Here is a 23,560-nt window from a genome sequence, read left to right on the forward strand (position 1 = left end):
CCAGCTCACGTGGAAGAATTGGCCGGCGCAGAGGGTGAGGAACAGGTCCCGGAAGGCCTGGTTGTGCGCGGAGCGGCCGCGGGTGGGCGGGAACCGCTCAGTCAGCCTCTCCTTCAGCTCCTCCTGCGTCTCGCACTGCCGGGCCATGTCCACAAAGGGGGCAAGGTCCACAGGCTTGGAGGGCTCCTGCGGCTGCAGCGGCACGCCAGGCGTGCCCGCTGCCGCCGCAGGCCCGCCTGCCTCCTCGCCGCCTGCCTCGGGCTTCTTGCGCTTCTTGGCGGAGGCTGGCGGCTTGCCGTTCTCTGCTGCTGGCGCGGCTGGCTGCGGAGTGGGGCCGCCCGGTGCTGCACCCGACGGCGGCGCCAGAGCTCCGGCCGCAGCCAGGCCTGCTGCTGCTGCCGCAGCCCCAGGGGTCGCCTGCGCAGGCGCAGCTGGCTGCGCCGCGCCTGCCGCTGCAGCCGGTGCGTCGCCACGAGGGTCTGGCGGGGGTTCCGCCTTCACGCCTGCTGCTGCCGCCTGGGGTGTGGAGTGCTGCACCGCCGACTCCATCAGTCGCATGGCCAGCGACTGCTCCGCCACCCGTGGGGGGGACATGCCCATGCCCTTCTGCTGCTCGAAAGCGTAGGTCTGGGCGATGGCCACCTGCGCGGCGTTGGCAGCGCGCCGCGACGGCCGCCCGCCGCCCGCAGGCGCGCCGCCCAGCGACGACATCTCCCTAGTCCCGCGCCGCTGCCTCTGCAGGGAGGGCGAAGCGGGGATGCAACGGAAGGGGGTCTGTGGGGTGACGCCAGGCTTCAGGCCTGGGTTGGCAAGCGGTGTTGCGCACGCTGGAGCAGCTGAGAACCAACAGATGTAGAGCAGGCAGCAGGGGTGGCGGCGACAGATCGAGAGCCAGGCGGCCTGGCGCAAGGCAGCGAGGTATCCACAGACGTATTACAGCAACACCACCCACCTTGCTCGTGGTCGGCGGCTGCTCCCCAGAATCGGTCGTCCCGCAAGACGCCGGCACCACGTCGGCCGCGGCTCCGTCGGAGTGCGGCATCGGCTGCTGCTGCTGCTGCTGCTGCTTCTCCGTGCCTCCGTCACCAGCCGCTGGCTGGACCTCCAGGGTCATCAGCCAGCAGGTTCGGCAGGAGCCTGCTCCCTCCTGTTGTGTGCGGACGCACGCAAGGCCCGAGCGCCTGCCGACGTCCTCCGCCTGCCAGGCTCCGTCACCCAGGCGCTGCGGGCAGCCCTTGGCTGCGTCACAAACGTCCAGCTATCGCCCCCCGGCACCGATGCGAGGCTCTGCCTGTAAGCAGGGGCAGGGAGCAGGGAGCCATCGCGGTGCAGGGCTTACAAAGGGCGGCAGCCGCCCACGGCACTGAGCAGGTCCCAGGGCCTGGCACCAGCCTCCGCACACACATCGGGCTCCTCTGTGCGCCGCAGCAGGGCAGGAGGCGAGAGGCAACAAGCAGGTTTGAACGGCTCGCTTCTGGCGCTCTCCTGCACCTCTAGGCTCCACACAGCATCCACGAGCAACACAGGGCGGCACTCGCCACGCGAGTGGCGCTGCAAGCCTGATCCTCACTCACTTGCAGTCGAAGTCCACGCCGCTCTCAGTGGCTCCTAGAGTTGATTCAGGCTGCCGCATTTGCAGCCTGGCCTCCTCATGCGCCAGTTTGGAGTAGACTCGCGGGTAGAAACTGCCGCCGCCATTTTGGCATGCCATGGCAGCCATTCTGACCGTCTTGGCCTGATCTGCAAACTCACTGACACGACACAATTCATCCTGCCTGCCCATCCCCTCTTGCCGCCCGCATGCGCTGCCAATGACGGGAGTGTCGCCGAAGAAGTGGGTGTGGTGCAAAAAATACAGCATTCACGTTGCAGGCCGGCCCCTCTGATCCTCCCGTCGGCTCCTCCGGCAGCTTGGGTTAGCACTCCCCTCCATCGCCCCGCAGCCACCACCTAGACCCCCCGGGAGCATCTAGCAAGCAGCAGAATGGCGTCAATTGCGGCCTGCCAGCCGCTGCAGCGCGCCCTTGTGACTGTTCTCTCCGGGCGCAGCGGCGCCCGCCGCCACCCTTCTCGCGCCAGCAGGCGGGCGGCAGTTGTCTGCCAGCAACGGCAGCAGGCGCAGCGGACCGTCAGCGCAGCGGCCCAGGCTACTGCAGCGACAAAGGTGGGTGGAGCAGCAATGCCCACTCCTTGCAGAATGTGTCGGTTGGACGCGAAAGCAGGCGGAAACGGGCTCCTGAGCGGGCACCTGCTTCGTTGCTGCTTCCCGTGCAGGCGCCGCCCGCCGTGCCCTTCCCCACCCCCACGCTCGAGCGTCTGGCCACGGAGCTGCTGGCGGCAGCCGGCCCGCAGGAGCGTTCGCGCCTGCTGCTGGGCTACGCGCGCCGCCTGGCGCCGCTGCCCGATGCTGCCCGCACAGACGCCAACCGCGTGATGGGCTGCACCGCACAGGTGGGCGTGCGCAGCGTTCCACAGCCCTGGCTCGGCTGCGCGGAGCCCACCCGCAGGCACAAGCACGCTGCGCTGCGCTTCCAAACACTGCTGAGGTGGCCTCCGCCCGCAGGTGTGGGTGTCTGCTGAGCTGGATGGCGAGGGCCGCCTGCGCCTGATGGCCGACAGCGACAGCGAGCTGACGCGCGGCCTGGCCGCCCTGCTGGTGGAGGGCCTGTCGGGGCTGACGCTTGAAGAGCTGCTGCAGGTGGGCCTGGAGCCACTGCAGCCGCCCGCCCGCGCAGGAATGGCACGGGCCCGCTGCACAGCAGGCACTGTGGGGCCACCTGCTGCCGCGCGCCTGCCCTCTTCCCTCCCTCACCCTCCTCCCCTCGCCCCCGCCCGCACTTGGCGCTTGTCCCGCAGGTCGACTCTGCTGTGCTGGGGCAGCTGGGGCTGGGCGCCGCTGTGCTGACGCGCAGCCGCGCCAACGGCTTCCTCAACATGCTTGAGTCACTGAAGAGGCGGGCCCGCATGCTGCTGGGCGACCTGCCCCGCTTCCCCTCCCTGCTCATCGGCGCGGAGCGCACCTCGGCGCAGGGCGCGTTTGCCGAGGCGCAGAACGCCTTCCTGCGGCCCGACGGCGCGGTGGTGGACCGCCTGGTGGAGCAGCTGGCGGCCAAGAAGGTCGGCGTGGTGGCCCACTTCTACATGGACCCAGAGGTGCAGGGCGTGCTGTCGTCGGCGGGTGAGCTCGCCAGCCTGGCGGCCGAGGGCCGATGCGTGGGCCGATTACGCGGGCCGATGCGCGGGCCCACACGCGCCCCTCCCCTCCCCTGCTGTCGTTGCTTCTGGTGCACGCCTGCCTGCTGCTGCTGCCGGGCTGTTGCGCCCAGCCGTCTCGCTGTGGGTGCCGGCTGCCGGCGGCCGACCGCCCTGCTCCGCTGTTCCCGTCTCCCCCGCCGCTGCAGCCGAGCGCTGGCCCCACATCAACATCAGCGACTCTTTGGTGATGGCTGACGGCGCGGTGAAGATGGCTGAGGCGGGGTGCACGTGAGTGGCGCTGGCCTGGCCTGCTGCTTTGCGTCATGGGCAACGCTGTTGCGTGCGGCCTCATTTCCCTCCGCTGTATCACCCCCATCTCCCTTTCCACCTCCTACCTCCCACCTGCCCCCCTCCCCACGAGCGCAGCGCCATTGCGGTGCTGGGCGTGGACTTCATGAGCGAGAATGTGCGGGCCATCCTGGATGAGGCGGGACACGCTGACGTGGCGGTGTACCGCATGTCCGCCGACTCCATCGGCTGCTCGCTGGCCGAGGCCGCAGAGAGCCCCGCCTACGATGCCTACCTGGCAGAGGCGGGGGACACGCCCAACTCGCTGCACGTGAGGCCTGCGGGGGCCTGCCGCAAGCCTCGCTGCCGCTTGTGCGGCAGCTGTGGCGCCGCCGCATGTCAACTGCCACTCATCCCCTCCCCCTGCCGCTCCCAAGGCTGTTTCAAACAGTACCCTTCTCAGCACCCCACATCTGCTGTTCCGCCACCCCACACCGCAGGTGGTGTACATCAACACCAGCCTGAAGACCAAGGCGCTCGCCCACAGCGTGGTGCCCACCATCACCTGCACCTCCTCCAACGTCGTGCAGACCGTGCTCACCGCCTTTGCCCAGGTGCGGCGCCAGCACGCTCGTGCGTGCACACCACGGCGGGGGGTGGCGTGGGCAGCCTGGGCCCCCACCATGACTGCCATGGCGGAGCACCAGAGGGTGCATGCAGGGAGCCAGGGCACGTGGCCTGCTCTGGCCTCCTGGTGCTCACGCCGCTGCTTCCGTCGCTGCCGCCGCCGCAGGTGCCCGACGTGCATGTGTGGTACGGGCCTGACACCTACATGGGGCGCAACCTGGCGCAGCTGTTCCAGTCCCTGGCCAACCTCAGGTGGGGTGGGCAGGGGCGTGGCCCGTCAGCAAAGCGCCGAAATGCAGGTGGAACCGCCGGCGGCATTCTGCACCCTTGCACTTGGCAGTGCTCTGCACCCTTGCCCACGTCTGCCTGCCCCCTGTCTGCCTGCCCCCACAGCGACGAGGAGGTGCGGGAGCTGCACCCGGCGCACACCCAGGCCTCGATCCACGCGCTGCTGCCGCGCCTGCGCTACTTTGAGCAGGGCACGTGCATCGTGCACCACCTCTTTGGTGGGGAGGTGTGCGAGCTGGTCAAGTGAGTGTGGCTGCGGGCCCGCCCGCGCCGCTGCCGCCCAGCCACCTGCCGGCCTGTGGCGTCCACGGCGGGCATGCCACGACGTGGCCGCCGAGACCCCCGCCGCCTGCTGTCCTTGGCATTCGCTCGCTCGCGACGGCTGCCCGCTCCACCCCGGCACCCCCGCTCCCCCCGTGCCGCAGGGAGGGCTACCGCGACGCGTATCTGACCGCCCACTTTGAGGTGCCCGGCGAGATGTTCAGCCTGGCCATGGACGCCAAGCGGCAGCGCGGCATGGGCGTGGTGGGGTCCACCCAAAACATCCTCGACTTTATCGCCGCCAAGTGAGCGAGCCAGGAGGGAGGGAGGGAGGGAGGGAGGTGGCATCGGCTGGCGCCGGCGTCGCGATGGCACGGCGCTCCGGCCCTGCCGCGGCTCCCGCCGCGGCTTTGGAGCTGGTGGGATGAGGCATCGCACTGAGCCGGGCTCCCCGCCCCGCCTGTGGCCTGCCCCCGGCAACCGCACCGAGCTGCTGCCGCGCCTTGGTGCCCCCCCGTGTGCAGGCTGGGCGCCGCTCTGGAGCAGCCCTTCCCCAACCGCCTGCAGTTTGTGCTGGGCACGGAGAGCGGCATGATCACCAGCATTGTGCGTAAGGTGCAGGGCATGCTGCGCGCGGCGGGGCGGGACGACGTGGAGGTGGAGGTGGTGTTCCCCGTCAGCCCCGAGGCCATCACCACAGACCGCCAGCAGCAGCAGGTGCGAGCAGGGGTGCGGTGTGTGTGTGGATGGGTGGGTGGGAGCTGGGCGTGGGCGGCGGAGGCCGCTTGAGAGTTGGTGCTTGCGGCGACCAGCACCCCTGTGCGCTGCAGGTGGAGCTGCCGACGGGGCTGTCTGTGGTGCCGGGCCCCGCGGGCGGCGAGGGCTGCTCGCTGCAGGGCGGCTGCGCCTCCTGCCCCTACATGAAGATGAACTCCCTGCAGGCGCTGATGACGGGTGGGTGGCCCGGCCCTGGTGCCAGCTGCGGTTGCCTGTGGGCTAGGCGGTGTTGGAGCAGGGAGGGCAGGGGGTGATTCGATGAACTTGGACTGGTGGACCCGCCTGCTGACTCTGGTCTTGGCTGTTGGACTGGTGCAGTGTGCCAGCGCGTGGGCAGCCCGGCGGGCGAGGCGCTGCTGGAGGCCTTCAAGCCGCGGCCCTACACCGAGCTGGTGGATGGCAAGACCATGGCGCAGGTGCTTGGCTGGAGACTGGGTGGGGACAGCGGGGGGGTGCAGGCTCGCTGAGCACAACTGGGGACACCCGCTTGCATGTGCGCTCAGGCCGGCGGAGGTCTCACGCTTCTGCTGTGCTGCCCGTGTGTCTTGCGCGGTTGTTGCAGGCCGGCTGCGTGCCCATCCTGCACATGAGGGGCTTCCAGAAGGGCGGCAAGCTGCCTGAGGCACTGGTGGCGGACATCACCGGGCGCCACAGCGCCTGACAGCTGTTTTCTTATTTGATATCATGTTGCGCATGCCTGCGATGCAGCAACCGTGACTGGGGCCTCTCATCTCTTTCCCTTTTCCCAGCTGCTTACATGCTGCTTACGCTGCTTACGGAACCATAGCCTGTTGGGCACAGCCTGGTGGCAGGGGACAGAAATGGAGCTGAGCACTGGCGACTGGCGGCAGCACGGGGCTGCTGGGCCAGCGCTTCCGCATTGGAGCAAGGCGCTGGGCAATGATCGCATCAGGGGCTGCTGCCCTCGGTGACGAGCTCCTGCTCAATGGTAGCAGCATCGTCCACCGTAAACTTGGGGTCCAGGCCTGCCGTGGCATTCAACTCAAAGCCCCAGGCGTACTCTGTGCCATTGCTGCCCCCATCGCTGGCGGCCTCATAGCCCAGGTCCAACTCCGGGCCGGCGAAGCCGCCCCCGTCAGAGGCGGTGCTGCCGGTAGTTTGGCTGCCATTGGTTGGGGTGCCGTCAGCGTTCGTGAGCCCACAGTAGTGGAGCAGAGTCCACCACACCCAGTATACGGGCTGCCCGTATTCGGCCTGCAGCTGGTTGGTGCTGTACTCATAATCCAGCAGCTCCCAGCGACAGTTGGTCCCAATCTGTGGGCGGGATAGGGCAGGGGCCTCAGGACAGCGCACGCCATGCATTGATGGCTCTGCAGTGCAGGTGACCTGCCTCCCTTGCCCCCCCCCCCCCGCCCATGCCATTGCACTGTATTGCGTGGCGCAGCGTTCACCGCGGCGAAGATGTTGTAGCAGCTCTCTGAGCACAGCGGGGGGGTGTAGAACATCTCTGCACACACTTGGTCGATCATCAGGGGCTGGATTGCCATGCATCCCATGTCATACGTGCAATAGCCGGGGTATCCACGCTGCAGGCAGGGGCATGCTGGGTCAAGACGACAAGACGACTTCTGTAGGGGGGGCGGCCGGGAGGCCCTGGCCGTGTCTACCTGTGCCTGAATGGCGTGCTCCCCTTACCGACATGGAGACGCCAGCATAGACGGCGCATGCGCCGGACGGGTTCCCGCCGCCACAGTCGGGGTCGTTGTCTCGATCCTGGTCGCAGACGCCATCCTCATAAAATAGCAGCCGCTTGCCTACAAGCGCAGTTGGATTGCAGTAACGAGTCGCACCAGACAAGATGTTCCAATGTGCATGTATCTAGCATAGCATTTGGGCATGCACCCTGGGATGTGAGATTGGTATGTGCGTCAGGGGCCAGGTCGATGATGTCCTGCACAGTAAACATTCTGGGGGTGCAGGAGCTCAGCAAGCACGCGGCGGCGGTGAGCGGTGATGGAGGTCTGTGCAGCGGCCACGAAAGCGGATTCGCTCCTCCCCCAAGCTCACCTGCCTCAGTGCTCGGCCACTGGAAATTCTTATCGTCGCCAGCGCCAGAATGGCTTGCAGGAGAAGGTGGCGCATGATGCAACGGGGTGTGTGTGTTGTAATGCCGGCTCTCGTGGATAGCAGTGGAAAGGCTTTGCAACAAGGAGCGAGCACAACAACTGAGATTAACCGAGACTTCGCGATCAAACGAGAGTGGCAGGGCGCCGGCGCCGGGAAGTGTCACGCTGCGATGCAAACATTGATCAAACATCCGAACACAGAATTGCTTCGAGATCCGGAGTGTTGCGCCTTTGGGTGCGCCGCTTCCCTTCTGGAGTCGCAGTGCTAGTTCAGAATGGCCTCGGCTTGCGCAAGTGCTGCTTCATCGAATTCAATTCACCAGGGTGATGTGTAACCAGGACCGCAAGTGCGGGGTGCTGCCGAGGGGGCGCCGCCACCTCAGCGCCAGGGTGGACAGGAGAAGCAGAATTTCTGCTGCAGAAAGCTTGATCAGCATACACTTCAGCCAATGGTGAGGCCGCTGTCCTTTGTGTCACATCGTGTCCAATAGTGACCCTGAACTTCCCGCCTTGCTAAACACGAAAATGGCCGCGCTGTCGTCAATTCACGCCACGAATGGGACGCTCAAGCCCCAGGGTCCACCGCTGAGGCTGAGGGCTGTGGTGGTTGGGGGCGGGGTCGCCGGCCTGACCGCCGCCCGCTCTCTCCTGGATGCCGGGGCCCAGGTGTCGCTGTATGAGAGGCGGGACAAGGCAGAGATGCTGTCAGGTGTGTTGTGAGGCAGCGGGAGGCAGCGGGACACGGCTGCAGGCCGCCGCTACGTCAGCCTTGGACGTCCGCGCTGTAGCCGGCACAGAAGGCGGAGAAGCACGGCTGGCGCATGCCTTGCCATGCTCCATCCATTGAGCTGCGGGCCACCTGCACCCCCCTTCTTCTTTCCGATTGCAGGCCCCGCGGGCCTGGCGCTTCAGCCCAACGCGATGTCGGCGCTCAGGATACTGAGCGGCGCGGCCGAGGGGAAGTCGCTGGCGGATGACGTGGCGGCGGGCGGCGTGTGGGACAGCGTCGCGGTGGTGACGACTCGCACCGGCCAGCTGCTGAAAGAGGTGCCGCAGGACACGGCGGAGCCGCCTCGCGGCGCACCTGCAGGCACGCCGCCTCCGGTGGGAGAGTACATTTGCAACCTCGCGCGGCCGGCGCTGCAGCAGGCGCTGTATGCGGCTCTACCGCCCGGCACCGTCACCTGCGGCACGGCCTTCCGCTCCTTCCGGCTGCGCGAGGATGGGCGAGTGGCGGTGCAGCTGGCGAGCGAGGGCCAAGGTGGCGAGGCGGCGGTGCAGGAGGTGGCTTGTGACCTGCTGGTGGGAGCAGACGGCATCCGCTCCGCGGTGCGCGCCTCCCTGGATGGTGAGCTTGCTGTGCAGGCCGGCGTGGCAGGCTGGCTTGGCAGGGCCCTCTGAGTTATTGTCGCTAGCATGCATGCCAGCACAGCAGAGCATCACGATCGGGAGCCCAACGGTCCCTGAATGTGGCGGGATGGCTTGACATCTCCCCTCTTCTGCCTCCTGATGCAGAGCAGAGCGGGGGCCCCCGCAGGGAGCCCGTCTACAGCGGGTATCGCTACTACAGGGGCTTGATAGACCTCACCCAGCTGCCAGGTTCGATTGCTGTCGCTGTTGACCATGGTGCTGGCAGAGGGCATGCACATGACACAGCATCATGGCGCTGCATGGGTGACACAGCTTGAGCTGCCTTTCTGTGGCGGCCTGCTGCTGCTGCTGTGTGTGTGCTGCAGGCGGTGTGGATGGCTGGCGGGCTGGCCTGAACGGCCAATGCAACCGATTCTTCTATGGAGAATCTGGGACATGCATGTGAGCCCGGTGTGGCAGCTGCCACAGCCAGCGCTGCTGCTGCTGCCTGTGGCCTGCACTGGACGTCCAGCAACCAGTTCTGCCACCGTGGTGTGCTTGCAACACTGGCCGTGCTGCGCCAGGAGTCGCCGCCACTCACGTTTGCCGCTGCTTCCTCTCCTGCTGTCTCCCGCAGCCTGTACCAGGTCTCCCCCACCCAGGCCAGCTTTGCACGCTACACCCCCGCCCTGCCGGGCACCAGCCACGGCATCAGCCCCGAGCAGGCCAAGCAGGCAGTGGTGGAGCTGTGCAGCGAGTATGGCAGCCCCGCGCCGGAGATGGCAGCCGCGCTGCGCCCCGCAGACATCCACGTGGGCGAGCTGTGGAGCATGCCGCCCAACAAGGTGCTGCGCATGGCGGCGCTGCGGGCGGTACCAGCGAGACGCGTGTGGCGCAGCTGACCAAACCGTGGGCGTCGCCTGCTTGCTGTGCCCCCGGGGTGGATGCTCACCAGCATCCCAAGTGTGTGCGGCGTGTGCGTCTGCACGCAGGAGGTGTGGGGCCAGGGCTGTGTCACACTGGTGGGCGACGCGGCGCACGGCCTGCTGCCCACCCTGGGCCAGGGTGCAGGGCAGGGGATAGAGGACGCGGTGGAGCTGGCTGTGGTGAGCAGCGAGGGTGCCTGTGCCGCTGGTGGGCCACGGCAGCTGCTCGCTGCCAGGGCAGCCGGGCATCCACGTCTCTGAGGGTCCTCATCGTGTTGCCGCACTGAGGCACGCTCCCGCTCCTCCGCGCCCCTGTCTCAATGAATCTGCAGGCGCTGCACCGCGCCGCGGCGGCCAAGGCTGCCTCTGCTGCCGACGGCTCGGCGCCGGTGCAGCTCAGCGCAGCGGAGCTGGAGGACAGCCTGCGCCGGTTTGAGGCGGCCCGCGGCAGCCACGTGGCGCGAGTGTATGACATGGCGATGAGCCTGTTCAGGAGCAGCGCAGGCGAGACGTGGCTGACCCGCCTGCGCCGAGACTGGACATTCAGGCTCGTTCCCATCAGCCTGATGCGCTCAGCCAGCGCCTGGCTCACGCACAAGAAGTTCAGCTGGGAGGGCGCAGGCGCGGGCGGGGGCGGCAGCAGCAGCACGCCGGCAAACTGACGCGCCCCTGGCACAGGCCTGCTTGTACAACACTACTTGTCGTTGCCTGCGCCCAGCTGCTGTGTTGCTTGCCGCTCGCATGGCAGGACCACGCTTTGTACGGTGCTGAGAGGCCATCCCCATGTGTGATCAGGTGTGGTGGCAGCGTCTGTGCTCCTGTGTGTCAAGCGGGCGTTACTACACAGCAGCCGGTACAAATAGGTATCGAAAAATTATCGTCAGTACAGCGGCGGTATCAGCCAAAATCAACTCTGACTCAACGTGGAGCAGGCAAATGGGAGCGGCAGGCAGACAGGAACGCAAGCAAAAAGCATCAGCACACAGCCAAAATTGTGTTGATCTTCTCGACTGGGGAAAACGAGGTCGGTCGGCGCCGGGGGCCCAGTGACAACAGGCGAGCTCTCACTCGGTCGCTTGCCCCGCTCACTTCTTGCCGAGGCCGGGCAGCTCAGCGGTGTACTTGCTCACAAGCATCTGTGGGGCAGGGGAGCGAGGGAGGGGCAGGTTGCCGGAAAGCGCAGGCTGCAGCCCAACAACACTCCAGCGGCCTGTTCTGCACTCGCCACTCGCCAAGGTCTGTCCAGCCGGGGCCCCAGCTTGCCCGCCCACAATGCAACCCACCCCAGCCTGCGCACCTCTGCATCCGCCAGCGGGTCTGCCTCCTTCTTGACAAAGTAGCGCAGCGCCAGGTAGGGCGTGACGACCAGGCCCAGGAACTGGATGGGCCAGCCCAGCAGGCTGCATGGGGGTGGGGTGGGGCGGGGGTGGGGCACAGGAGAGGGCTGGTAGAGTTAAGGGGCCGGCCAGCCAGAGGCGCGCGCAGAGTTGGGGGCGGCATGAGCGGCGGCCCCCTCTGCACCAACACGGCACCAGGGCGTGCTCCCCAGCCTCTGCCATGCTCACATGTTGAAGAGGGGCAGGTGAATGAACCACTCTGACGCACGGAAGATGAGGCGAGAGTAGAGACGGGGACAGGGAGGGGGTGAGGCAGCAAACACAAGTCAGCCAGCGATGTGCCTGACGGATGCCTCAAGACGGCGTGATGCATGAGGGCGCCAGCCACAGCGCTCAGGCATCATAAAAGCACTGCATGCACAAGACCCTGGAGGTCCCATCCCCTCACCAGCAACCACAATGGCGAAGACGGCCCCAGCAAGGTAGCTGTCAGAGGGGAGGGCGGGGAGGGCAGATTCCGTCATGCATGGGTGCTTCTGCCTTGACGTGTACACCAACAGACGCAGCAGGCCGCAACAACAGCCTGCCACCATTCGTCCGTACACGCTGCTCTCGCGCCCAGTCAACCGCCGCTGCACTCAAATCAGCTGCCTCCTGCCCCCGCTGCACTCACCCGACCACCACCGGCTTGTTGTCAGCCTTCTCGAACTTCTCCGCAACCAGCATAAGCAGCTCGTCAAAGTCGGCGGGCTTGCTGGCAGCAGCAGCCACGCGGCGGGCTGCGCAAGGGCGGGGACGGCAGGCGGCGGGTGAGGCTGCAGCGCGGCACAGGCATCGGCGCCAGTGGATGCTCCGGCAGGGGCGCTACCAGCCGTGTCGGAGTGGCCAGCTCCGACAGTTCAACACCCGGCGTGATCAAACGATGGGTTTTCAAAACCGCACGTGCCTGCAGGCTTTGCCGGCCGCAGTGGCAGGCCCAGGGGGCGTGCCGAAGGCCCTGCCACACGCCGCTGAGAGGCAGCCACGGGCCTCAGGGCCACGGTCGTCAGGCTGATCTGCTGCATGGCTGAACCGTGGCGGAGGTGGCTGTGATGGATCAGCTGGTGCGAGGATCGGGGCGAGGGCTGGCCCTCGCTGGCTCAAGAGCTTGACAATGCGCTGCCAGGTGTAGGTTTCGTTAGATTCTGTCGCAGACCAGCTGGGGAGGGGGGGTCTAACGGCCGATTGCGCAGTAGTATGGTGTGGGGTGTATGCCTGGGATGCGAGTTTTGGCAGCCCATGAGTGGCCGCCAGGGGCGGCGGCGGTGGCAGCGGGAGACGGCGGCCGGCGGTGGCGGCGCACAGGAAGCAGCACTGGGCCGTCGATCGACACAGCCACAGTGTAGCAGGAGGTCCAGCCATGGCCTATCCCCATCCATGCGCCGCCTGAAAGCTCCCATGCTCGCCCGTCTGCAAGGGAGATTTACAGCCATGTGGCGCGCTCAGCGGCGTGAAAGAATTTGTGAAGAGATTTGGGAGAAACATTTGGCAGATGGAAAGCCTGCTGGCTTTGCTTCAAAATGGACGAGATGAGAGACTCTCCTAAAGAATGTCAAGGGATGACTGGTACGAAGGGTCATGTAGTGGAAACAGGCTAACCGGTTCGAGCAGAGGTGCAGCAGCAAGCCTTCGCAGTGTGTTCAGAGGGCGAAAGGCGGGAAGCAAGGAGAGAAGCATGCATACCAGGCATGCAATGGGAGTGGAAGTCAGTGTTCAATGATCAGAACAGAGCAGCGGCCCCAGGGTGTGGCGGCGGCTCGATTTATATGATTGTTCGGTTGAGTGATTGGCAGGCCAATCTGTGTGAGCATTCACACACTGCGCTGCTTGTCCAGCGACAGCCGGCTGAGCGCCTGCAGCGACACGCTGCTGTGCAGCGGCCGGCCCAGCCGCTGCAGCAGATCCTTGGCGATGGGGCGGTCGCACGGGTCATCGCTGCAGCCAAGCAGGGATGCGAGCAGGTGAGCTGAGCACCGCCGGCGGCCTGGCATCAACCCAGCACAGCAGCTGTTGTTTTGGCGGATGTTGTTCTGGGAGTTTGAGATATCGCACCCACTCACCTCATGCACTCCAGGATCAGGTCGGCCACCGATTGAGGGCACTCCTCCGGCACTCGTGGCGCCCGCATGGCGCCGCGCTGCGGGTGCTCCCCCGTGACCAGCTGCCAGCACAGCACGCCAAAGGCCCAGACATCCACAGCAGGGGTGCAGGCGCCGCCCAGCAGCAGCTCGGGGGCAAGCCTGCAGAGCGCACAGCGCAGCAAGTTGAGCCCGGGCAGGCAGCAGCACGAGGGCCAGCCTGGCAGATGTGCAGCAGCCTGTGTTGAGCACGCCAACCAGCGGCCACGCGGCATGGAGCTGTGCCACCGGCAGCTGGCAGCATGCCCTCACCAGGAGAAGGTGCCCCTGAGCGGCGTGTCATCCGCCGCCACGGCGCGGTTCCGAGAGAAGCCGACGTCGGCGAGCTTGGCGGTTCCCGAGGCTGTGAGCAGGATGTTCTCGCTCTTGAGGTCCATTTGCATCACGCCCTGGGGCGGAGGGAGAGGAGGGGACGAGGCATGAGCAAGAAGCGGGCGCGGATCTGCCTGGTGCACGAGCGCGCTACACGTAGATCTGTCCAGGCGCAGCGGGAACTGGGCGTGGCTCTGCAGCTTTTGCAGCAAGGTTTCTCAGCTGCGGCATTGCACTCAAGCCTCGGCTCTGGGAGCTCACCCGGGAATGCAGGTAGTTGAGCACTTTGGCCACCTCAAAGGCTACCCGCCGCCCCTTCTTGCCAAAGCTGAACAGGCGCTGATCGCTGCCGGCTGCCTTCACGTCCAGCGCAGAATGCAGGTCGCGGCCTGTAAGCAGGGGAGGAAGCGAGCAGCGTGTGGACGAGCTGGAAACTTTCAGGGAGGGAGCGGCGCTGCTGTGCACGTCGTGGTCGCCAGCTGCTGCTGTTCCTTTGTCCTCGCTTTTCATTCCCGCCCTGCCAGCAACGAGCAGGCTGCGCACCTTCGCACAACTCCAGCAGCACGACGCCCTTGGACTCGGTCAGAGCCAGGCCCATCAGCCCAACGATGTTTGGATGCCTGAGGGCTTGCAGACGCTCCGCCTCCTGCATTGCACAAGATGTGGCATGACCGCCGGCAGGCGTCAGCATCCTAAGAGGTGGCTGCTTGCCGCAGGCACCACAACCCGCAGGGGGCAGCCCCCAGGCCCCAGCACAGCCAGCGCCAGCGGGCGCCGCACCGTGAGGAACGCCTGCTGCATCTCGGCGCCCGCCCCGATGTCAATCTCCTTGGCCGCCACCACCTCGCCGTTGAATAGCGCCTTGAACACACGGGCGCTGCGAGCAGGCAGTGGAGGGTGCAGGCGAGAGGGGCAAGGGTGAGATGCGGCACATGTACACATGGACCAGGGTGCATCCTTCGAGGCCGCGTGCAGCTTGTCAACCCCCCGCCCTGGCCCAGCGGCGCCCCACCTGGAGCCGCTGCCCAGCTCCTGCAGCGCGCCGCTGGGGTGCTGCAAATAGGACACGGCATCCGCATCCACCAGCCACTCGCGCAGGTGAGGGGGCAGGGCGGCTGGGCAGTCCAGGCGGTGGGAGGAAGGGCGGTCGAGGCAGGCCGGGTGCTGAGGCCCGGTGGCCGCCTCCTGCCGCTCCACGTGCTGCACCAGCTCAGCCAGGGGGCCTCCGCTGCCACTGTGCCAGGTGCTGCCGAAGCCGGCGCTGCTCGTCAGCGTGCTGCTGCGTCTGCTGAGCGGGGCGGATGCGGTGCCACGCTGGAAAGCCTCGGGCTGCTGCCTGGCGGGCCGCGGGATGGGGATGGGCGCTGTGATGCTGGTGCTGCTGTCGCTGAGCGACAGGGAGCAAACCGTGGTGGCAGTGCGGCGACGGGGTGCCAGGGGCGGCCATGCCGTGCTGCTGCCCGCCTGCCTCAGGATGCCATCCAGCTCAGGTGGAGACGGCGGCTGGGTGGCGGCGGCGGCAAAGGCTTTAGCTCCCGCCTGCGTGTCGGCGGTAGTGGCAGGGTGCGGCGGTGGACGCGGCGCTGGCACCTCGCAGCTGGCACCACACGCCTGCTTGCTGCCGAGAAGCGGCACAACGGCGTGCAGCAGCTGCGATGCTGGCCTGCTGTGCTGGTCTCCAGCGCTGGCGCCGCTGCTGAGGACTGTCGGCGCAGTTTGCAGCGCCAGGCTGCTGCCATCCATCGCTGCACCGCCAGCGTCATCAAATGCTGCGCCACTTGCTGCGGCTGAGGCAAAGGGCGACAGCATGGACAGCTCCCGGCTGTCCAGCCGCCGGCAGAGCGCCTGCCGCGCCTTGCTGGCACGCTCTGCCTGCTGCTCCGGCTGCTGCTGCTGCTCCCGCGGCGGCGGCCGCCGCCGCCGCTGCGCCTGCTGATCCCGCCTGGTGAGCCACAAGGCGCACAGCACCAGCGCCGCTGCCGCAGTGCCAATGATGGCTGAACTACCCTCTGTGCCCTCTGGCAGCTGTGGCAGCGCGCCGGCGGGCGGCGGCAGCGGCAGCGGCTGGGGCGTGTGGTTGGCGGCCAGCACAAGGCGCTCCACATAGGCTGCAGGAGCTGCTCCAGACATCCCAACGCCCTGCAGGGGCATATGGGGGGACACAGGGTGGATGCGCACTACATGCATCGCCTTGGGTGGTTTGCCGCCCCGTGACCTAGCGCCCGCCCCCGGCCCGCATCCAAGTGCAGGGCAGTGCTGCAGACGACACAGATGTCATTCCAAGCACTTCACTGCGAGACCATTGTGCCACAAGTGCCACAAAGCTTCAAGAAGCCTCAGCTCACCAGCCGAGTAGGCTGCCACGAGCCGCCGCCGCCAAGTGCCCCCTCTTCAGGGTGGGTGGTGCTGGCACCAGCACCCCGCGGCCCAGCCTGTGCGGGCTCCGCTGCGTCCCCTGATGCGGAAATAAGCGGTAACTCCATTGAAAGCTCGCCGCCTATCGCTGGACTGGGCCCGCCAACCTGAACCGGGTCATGGGCCAGCGCCGCTGCTCCCAGGGCGGCAAAAAACACGGCCAAGAGCAGCAGTGCTAGCATTGGTGAGCCTCTAGCTGGATGGGTAACGGCGGAGGTTGCAGGAATCGTCGGCTTCAGATGATGTGCCTGCTCGCCGGTGCCCAGCGGACACCACCATCTGTCACTTCCCTGTAGCTTTTGCTTATGATCTGCCCCAGGGGCTAGAAGGGGTAACCCGGTGCCTAGGGTCCTCGATCAATATGCCTCTGATTGGACGACCGCTGATTGGAACAGGGCAAGGCCGCCTGCGCGAAGGCTGGTGCACGGGCGGGGGTTAACCCCCGGTGGACCCAAGTGCGGCGCTGTGCCCCCTCTGCCGCCAAAGCCTCCCTGGTGGCTGTTGGCATTGCCCAGGCTTCGAAAATCCTTCCTCGGCACCCTCAGCCCCCAATCCTGCCCCCAAAACCCATGAGCAGCTGTGGCCACACGGCGGTCCAGTCTGGAACACCATCGCCAGGAGGCACATTGCAAATAAGTGGGCTAGGTTGAATCACTGGTAGCAAAGCCAAACAATTACGAAAATCAATTAGAATCAAAGACAAGGAATTGCAAAGGAAGCGTGGGTAAGTAGGGGGCCGGGCATGCGACCACCAAGCTGGTGTGCCGCTAAGCTGGTGCTTCCCCTGCCCAACACATGAGGTATACGAAGGGGCAGCACCATCAGCCCTGCGTCGCCTGGCTCATCCTGCCGATGCCGCTGTCGCCGCTGGCAGATAGGGCGGATGGCAAGGGTCGCTCCTCCGTGACGACGTAACCAGCTGGGTCCAGGCACCTGCCGCGGCACAGGCTGTCAAACACCCAGTTTGGGTGGTGCACAGGGCGGCCGGGGTAGCGCCTCTGCGGGTGAAGAGGGGTGGCGGAAAGGGCCGCATGGTGTGTGGGGACAACGTCGAGCGTGGCCCAGCTTGGCAGTGGTGGTGGCCCCATGCATGGCTGGAGTTGGAACTGACACACAATCCCACTCACACATGTGCACCGCACATGCGCAATGTGCCACAGCTGAAAGACTGCCCGCCTCACCTGCGCGTGCTTCAGCGCTGCCAGTGCCTCCTGCTTAGTCTGGATCATCCACACCAGCAGCGTGGAGCCCTCGGGGGATGGGGAGGGCGTGGCCGCTGCGCCGCCACGCCCGCCGCCCTCGCCATGAGCCAGGCTGCGCACGAGCGTGCCGCCCTCTGCCGCCACCATCTGCTGGGTGGCAGCCAGCTTGCTGTGCACCGCCCCGCTGCCGCCGCGCTCCGCCACCAGGAAAATGCGGCGCCCAGCAAAGAGGCCGGCAGCGCCCGTGGCACGGCGCCGCCGCGCAAGCATGGGCGCATCGCGGCTGTCGTTCTGGCCCTGCGGGTGCAGCGATTGGGGCGCGGCGAAGTCGGCAAGGCACCCTCACGGGCAGCCAGCATGCCATGGCCGGCAAACCACCCTCACATCCGCCCTCCACCACCACCACAACGGCTCAACAACAACCAATTCCACCCAACCATCCCCACCCCCGTCCACTCACCCACGCTTGGTACTGCCTCTCCGGCACCCAGGCCCCCGCATCCAGGCAGGCGCCCACATACGCGTGGCTCACCAACCAGCAGCCGTGGGCCAGGGCCTGCAGGTACTGCATGCTGCAAAGAGTGAGGGGGGGCAGAGGGGCTTGGGGTCAGGACAGGCGGCCACAAGGTCAGGCCCACAAGGGCAGGCAGGGAGCCAACGACACAGGCGGGCAGGCGAGGGGCGTCACAAGGGCAGGCGGGCAAGGCCGGGGGACGGGGCGTGCCTGCGGTGTTTCAGGCGGCCATGGTCGTCGACAGTCACCAGCACGTGTGTGGTGCGCCTGCAGGTGGGGCCAGGCAGCGGGGCCAGCCTGTGAGCTGCCAAGCGGCGGGGCGGGCGAACAGGCAGGGCGCCATGGCAGCAGGGGGCAGGAAATGGGGGTAGGCGGGAAGCGCAGTACCGGCAGGGGCAGCGGGCGCCCAGGCAGGGGCAGGCGAGCGCCCCAGCAGGCCAGCCAACGCCCCAAGGCACTCACTCTGTCACACTCTCCTCCAGATCCAGCCCCCCGAGCAGCGCCTGCAGCCGCAGCGCCTGCCCCTGTATCTCCGTGTTGCTGCCGCCAATCACCCAGCACCGCCGGCCGGCGGCGGGCTGGCACGGCGCATCGAGGCTTGTGCCACTGCCGCTAGCGGGTGCCGGCGCCGGCCCCGCCGCCGCCTGCCCTTCGGCAGGTGACGCCTCGGGAGAGCCGTGGAGGCTCGGCTGGGAAGGTGATGCGCCCTTGAACAGATCTTGCACCCGCAGCGCAGGCGGCGCCTCCTCCTCTCCCTCCTGCTCCTGCTGCTCGGAGTGGCCTCCCTGCTGGACATCCCCAAGCTCCGAGGCTGCTGCCGGGCCCCCTGCTGCTGGCGCTGCTTCCACAGGGGCTGCGCCAATGCCCACCTCCTCGCTGTCGCTGGCAAAGAGGCCCGGGTCTTGAAGCACCTTGCCGCTGCGCCGTGATGCAGGGCCGGCAGGCATGCCTGCCGCCGGTGCTGGCGGCGCTGCACACGCCGCTGGCTGCTGGCCATTCACCAGCAGCTGGCTGGCGGGCACAAAAGTGGCGGCTGCTGATGCCGGTGCCGCCGTGTTGTGCCTGCCGGTTGGCTGCAGCGGCAGGGCACCTCTGCCTTTAATGGCACCTCCGCTGGCTGCCGCCGCCAATGGGATGGGCTGTTGCCCAGCCAGCATTTCAAACAGCGCTCCGGCGGCATCCTGGGTAGATGGCGCATGGTGGGTGGCAGCTGCCGTGTGCCCCTCCTCCTGCTGCTCCCCCTGCTGGCTGTCAGCCAGCGGGGCATGGCCTGCGCCGCCGGCAGCAGCAGCAGTAGAGACTGGTGCTTCCAGCCTGTCAGGCAGCACGCCATCCTCACCAGGAAGGAGCTTGCGCTTTCTTCCAAACTGCTGCTGGATGGCAGCGGCCGATGCTGCTGGGGCTGCTGCTGCCGAGTGCGGCAGCTGCTGCTGCTCCGCGGGCTTGCCGGCGGCTGCCTGCAACCACTCGGGGTCGTGCAGCTGTGAGGACTCCAGCTGCTGCTGCAGCTCTCTATGCTGGTGCTGCGGTGGCGGCGGCAGCTGCTTGTGGGGCTGCTGCGGAGCCTGGTGGAACTTAGGCGGCGGCGCCAACGGCCTCCTTGCCGGCAATGGCCTCTGCTGCACGCTGTGGGTCTGATGCTGCTGCCCTGGCGGCCTGCCAGGTGGCAGCGCTGCATCCACCTGCACCTCTGTGTTGGAGATGAACAGATAGGGATCCGCGCCTGCGGCCGCAGCTGCTGCGGGTGGTGCCTTCTCAGCGGGCGGCGCCGCTGCACCGACATGCCCTGCCCCCTCGCTGCCACTGCTCACCCTGCCGCTGCCCTCCGTGCTTGCTGGCGAGGAGCTGCCGCCGCTGCCCTGAGTGCTGCTGCTGCGCTGCTGGTACTGCTGTACCGCCTGCTGGTACTCGCGGTACGACAGCAGCCGCCACTGCTCCTCATCCAGGTCGTGCCACGCCACCTCGCCATCCACGTACTCAACCTGGTGCCGCCCCTACACGCCCAAGGGCAGGCAGGCAGGCAGGCGGTCAGTCGAGAAAGGGCAGGCCAGGGCAGGCAGGCCTGCTTTCAGCTGCCAGCCATCCTTTGCGACTGCGAGCCCAGTGCTGTGCCAACCGGCGCATAAGCCCCTGAGATCCACGCACCTCTGCCGGGTTGACTGCCACCACCTGGCCGTGGAAAGGCACCAGCTGGGCGCCCGCCTGGCACCCCACCGCCCACAGCACCTCCACCTTCTCGCCGCACCGCAGGGCCGCCTTGCAGGGCCGCTCCGCACCCCGCTGCTGGACCGTGCGCTGCTGCCGCCGCGCCGGCGGCTGCTTGAAAGCGTCGTCATCGTCGCTGCTGCTGTTGGCTCCCGGGGCCACACGCTTCTGCAAGGCGCTGCCGCTGCCACCAGCAACAGCCGCCTGTGCAGCGCCAGCTGGCTGCTGCGCCTGCTCCTGCTTCCCCACCCTGCCAGGCCCTGCCGCAGTCGTGACGGCAGACGCGGTGCGGCTGGCTGCCGACACGCTGCGCCCAGAGTAGCGCTTGCGCCGCTTCCGACCTGGAGCGTACAGCAGCGGCAGCGGCGGCAGTCAGCTCTGCCCGCAGCTATCTTCACAGGCGGGAGGCCAGATTTCGCAGCCAGCGAGGCCGGCAAAAGGGTGTGTTGCCCTCTACCGCAATGCGTAGCCGTCTGCTTCACTGGAATGCGCGCCACTGCCAGAACCGCTGCGCTGTGCCACCCACCTGACAAGCGGCGCTCGCCTGTCTCATCATCAAGCTCCTGAGTTGGGCCCAGCACCTGCAACACCCGCTCGCCCTGCACGCCCTCAACATGCAGTGCTGCCGGGTTTGCTGCTGCTTCCGCCGGAGCAGCTTGCTGCATCTCTGCCTCAGGTTGCGCCACGGCTGCTGCCTCCTTCTGCCATGGCTCGTGCTGGGGAGGGGCCATGACTGCAGGGCAGCCATCCGCAGCCGGCTCAGAAGGCTGTGCTCCCAAATCTGCCGCCGCCGCTGCCGCCGCCGCTGCGCTGCCGCTGCCTCCCTCGGCTGCCGGGGCTGCCGGGCCGCCCAGGCACGGCAGCTGGTCACACAGCAGCAGCGCCTGCTTCAGCAGCTCCAGCTCCACCTCCAGGGCAGGCAGCTCCTCAGGGGCGGGCGGCGGCAGTGCCAGCATCTGCACGGTGACGGCGCAGGCAGGCAAAACCCAGCGTCCGGCAGGTGGCGGGCGATGTCTGGCACGGGCGCATGTTGCCAAGGAAGCACAGAGCAGCGGCCGTGGCCCATAGGGGGGTGCACAGGCATGGCAGCACCCACCCGCTCTTCCCAATCAGAGTCATAAACCACGGCGTCGGGGGTGGTGGGCTCCGCTCGAGTTGAAACGCTGTCGGCAGCAGGCACAGTGCCAACGCCATCCGGCCGTGCCCCCACCACGGCTTTCGCTTCTTCCCCTGCCGCCGCTGCTGCCGCTGCTGCTCTCGCCAGCTGCTGCTCGCTAGCTGAGCAAGCAGGCCCTGCGCTCGATGCGTGCCGCCCCCGCCCTCCTTCTGCCGTGTGCGGCTGCTGTTGCTGCTGCTCCTCCTGCTCCTGCCCATGCTCCTGCTGCGGCTGCCCTGCTGACTGCACCTGCCTCCTGCCCACCTCCTCCTCCCCTTCCTGGGCCTCTGGATCAGGCACGGAACGATCCCACCGCCGCCGCATCGCGCTTGGGCTGCGGCTGCGGCTGGCATGCTGCCGAACCGCTGCGCCGACACTGCCGCGCGCTGCGTCCGAGGCAGCCGCAGTGCTGCCGGGCCCGACGGGTGGTGCTGCGGACTGTGCATGCTTGCGCCGTGACGCCCTTGCCGCTGCCTGCTTCTGCTCCTGGTTCTTGTCCGCGTTGATCGAAATCTTCTGCGTGGTCTCTACCACACTGGCGAGTGGGTGGTTTTTGCGGAGGTCATTCTTCCACCCCGGCCTGCTGCAGACGGGACACTCGCTCTTGCTGATGCCGGGACCCTCCAGGGTGGATATCACGCATTCACTGCAGTCAGGCGGAACAAATTGGATCAAAAAAAATCAGCGGCCAGCACAAACTAAGGTGCCCAAGGCTAGGCACCCTTGGTTGGCCAGCAGCGGTGCCGGGTGCGGAGGGAGGAGGGCTGGCGATGTGAGCAGTAAGGTTCCTTACTAGCAGAAGGTGTGGCCGCAGGTCGAAAAGCTGTGTGGCTTGTCGAACAGTGCACCGCTGCACCGGGAGAGCAGCAGCAATGTGGTGCATTTTGCAAAGACGTCGGTCAGCCACTGGCAGCCGGCTGGCGGTGGCTGGCGGCGCAAGGTGGATCAGGGCACGCGCGCCGAGGCTGTTCTATCGGACACAGCTGACCAGCCCGCGCCTACCACTGGGAGCATTCCAGTTGCTGCTTGAAGTTCGCGAGGAATTCCATTCCCTTGGCCGCGACCTTCTGGCCTTCTACATGCACGCCGTAGAATTAAAAAGCTGTGACCAATCACCAGCCTGTGGATACGCGCGAATGCCCCCAACCAACTCAAACCAAGGAGCTGGCAATACTCTCACAGTACAGGAGCCTTCCTCGCTCGTCTTGCGCTTGCCTGTGTGTGCTATTGTTGCCACGTTCCATCCATCCACCCAGCACCTTGCACCAAGCCCCTGCAGCTCGATCATGGGCGTGCAACAGTTGGCCACCTCATTGCGGAGCGGCGAGACCAAGCCATAGGCGCCGGTGATGGCCGAGCCAGTTGGCCGCGCGAGCCTGGTGGCCTGCCAGCTGACCTTGGCGGCGGCGGCGGCGCGCCCCGGCGAGACCGTCACCGCGCTGCTGCAGGTCTCCTGCTCGCAGCCCGAGGCCGTAGAGCTGCAGGTGGGCAGGAGGTGGCCTAACTGGGACATTGTAGGCATGCGTGGCCAGAGCGGGGTCCCTCTTGAGTTGAATCAAACCCGGTGTGCGCCCCCGCCCCACTTTGTGGCGCAGGAGGTGGAGATTGAGTTCAGCGGCATCGAGCGGATAGACACGTCCTGGGTGCAGCCAGCGTACCGGCGCGCCACGCCACCCATCAATGCCGACAAGCGCAAGGTGCCTGCTGGCTGGGCGCGCTGGGGCGAGGCACTTGTGGACCGAAAGGGACGCGGTTGATTCGCAACCCGTCACACCGTTGAATCAAGCCAGCATGGCATGCTGACGGCTGTGTGCTGCGTTGTGCCTGCTGCGCATCGGCTGCCCGCAGGTGCAGCGGCATGTGGTGCAGTCAAGGCTGCAGGCAGCCACCCAGGGCACGTTCAGCGACCTCAGCCTGCGGCGGTTTGTGGTCAGGTGGGGCGCCCGCCCTGCTGTGCTGCCATGCCCAGGTAGAGCCTACTGTGCCCCAAGCAGCCGATGTGGTCCCTGACGTGTGTGATGCTGGGGGGTTGCCCGGTGCAGGTTCACGCTGCCAGCCTGGCTGCCGCCCACCTTCCGCGGCACTGCTGTGCGGTACCTGTACTATCTGGAAGCGATAGTGAAGTACCGTGCCGCTCGCGGCCAGCAGCAGCAGCAGGAGGGTGTGGGAGGCAGCAGCAGCAAGAGCAACGGCGTGGGAGGCCAGGCCGGAGCAGCATCGGCGGCAGCGTCGGTAGCAGGCTCGGCCAGCAGCGGAGTGGCCACCCGCATCCCGCTGCACATCTGGCCCGCGAAGGTGCTGCCCGCTCAGCAGCTCGCCCGTCACTGCTGCCTCTCTCGGAAGTGCACCAATGGCCCCCTGCTCCTCCCTGCTCTCCTCCTTGCGCTGCTCCGTGCATTCCCCTGCAGCCGTGGGCCCCGCCCGTCTCATACATCTTGCGCCC

General features: G+C 67.1%; 5 protein-coding genes across 5 annotated transcripts in view; 3 read left to right on the forward strand and 2 right to left on the reverse strand.

The window, feature by feature from the left end:
* Positions 1 to 2,307: 2,307 nt before the first annotated feature.
* On the forward strand, positions 2,308 to 6,097 carry CHLNCDRAFT_19680 (hypothetical protein; the record flags this gene model as incomplete). The annotated part of the gene is made up of 13 exons (XM_005850574.1): positions 2,308 to 2,451; positions 2,564 to 2,698; positions 2,857 to 3,178; positions 3,402 to 3,483; positions 3,622 to 3,814; positions 3,984 to 4,097; positions 4,277 to 4,362; positions 4,504 to 4,641; positions 4,824 to 4,964; positions 5,184 to 5,388; positions 5,496 to 5,613; positions 5,755 to 5,852; positions 5,999 to 6,097. Coding segments are annotated over 13 exons (1,875 nt in total), but the record flags the coding sequence as incomplete, so codon positions are not given.
* A 1,951-nt stretch (positions 6,098 to 8,048) lies between these two features.
* On the forward strand, positions 8,049 to 10,461 carry CHLNCDRAFT_50323 (hypothetical protein; the record flags this gene model as incomplete). The annotated part of the gene is made up of 7 exons (XM_005850575.1): positions 8,049 to 8,232; positions 8,413 to 8,871; positions 9,039 to 9,122; positions 9,260 to 9,335; positions 9,511 to 9,745; positions 9,866 to 9,979; positions 10,132 to 10,461. The coding sequence occupies 7 exons, from the start codon at positions 8,049 to 8,051 to the stop codon at positions 10,459 to 10,461; spliced, it is 1,482 nt and encodes a 493-aa protein (XP_005850637.1).
* Positions 10,462 to 12,986: 2,525 nt separating this feature from the next.
* On the reverse strand, positions 12,987 to 16,222 carry CHLNCDRAFT_50324 (hypothetical protein; the record flags this gene model as incomplete). Its single annotated transcript, XM_005850860.1, has 8 exons — positions 12,987 to 13,110; positions 13,236 to 13,415; positions 13,566 to 13,702; positions 13,887 to 14,014; positions 14,169 to 14,271; positions 14,406 to 14,502; positions 14,638 to 15,764; positions 16,148 to 16,222. The coding sequence occupies 8 exons, from the start codon at positions 16,220 to 16,222 to the stop codon at positions 12,987 to 12,989; spliced, it is 1,971 nt and encodes a 656-aa protein (XP_005850922.1).
* Positions 16,223 to 16,653: 431 nt separating this feature from the next.
* CHLNCDRAFT_56914 (hypothetical protein) lies at positions 16,654 to 22,131 on the reverse strand (the record flags this gene model as incomplete). The annotated part of the gene is made up of 10 exons (XM_005850861.1): positions 16,654 to 17,038; positions 17,222 to 17,539; positions 17,703 to 17,814; positions 17,931 to 18,023; positions 18,219 to 19,750; positions 19,902 to 20,302; positions 20,488 to 20,917; positions 21,382 to 21,763; positions 21,911 to 21,967; positions 22,106 to 22,131. The coding sequence occupies 10 exons, from the start codon at positions 22,129 to 22,131 to the stop codon at positions 16,862 to 16,864; spliced, it is 3,528 nt and encodes a 1,175-aa protein (XP_005850923.1). The 3' UTR covers positions 16,654 to 16,861.
* Positions 22,132 to 22,466: 335 nt separating this feature from the next.
* The window catches only part of CHLNCDRAFT_140640 (hypothetical protein), a gene marked incomplete at both ends in the record, with an annotated part of 2,877 nt that continues 1,783 nt past the window's right edge, over positions 22,467 to 23,560 (forward strand). The window contains 4 exons of the mRNA XM_005850576.1: positions 22,467 to 22,601; positions 22,713 to 22,814; positions 22,966 to 23,051; positions 23,160 to 23,412. Coding sequence (XP_005850638.1) covers positions 22,467 to 22,601; positions 22,713 to 22,814; positions 22,966 to 23,051; positions 23,160 to 23,412 — 576 coding nt within the window. The remainder of the gene's footprint in view (positions 22,602 to 22,712; positions 22,815 to 22,965; positions 23,052 to 23,159; positions 23,413 to 23,560) is intronic.

The sequence above is a fragment of the Chlorella variabilis genome (assembly GCF_000147415.1).
Source record: "Chlorella variabilis unplaced genomic scaffold CHLNCscaffold_3, whole genome shotgun sequence".
In the NCBI taxonomy this organism is placed as follows: Eukaryota; Viridiplantae; Chlorophyta; class Trebouxiophyceae; order Chlorellales; family Chlorellaceae; genus Chlorella; species Chlorella variabilis.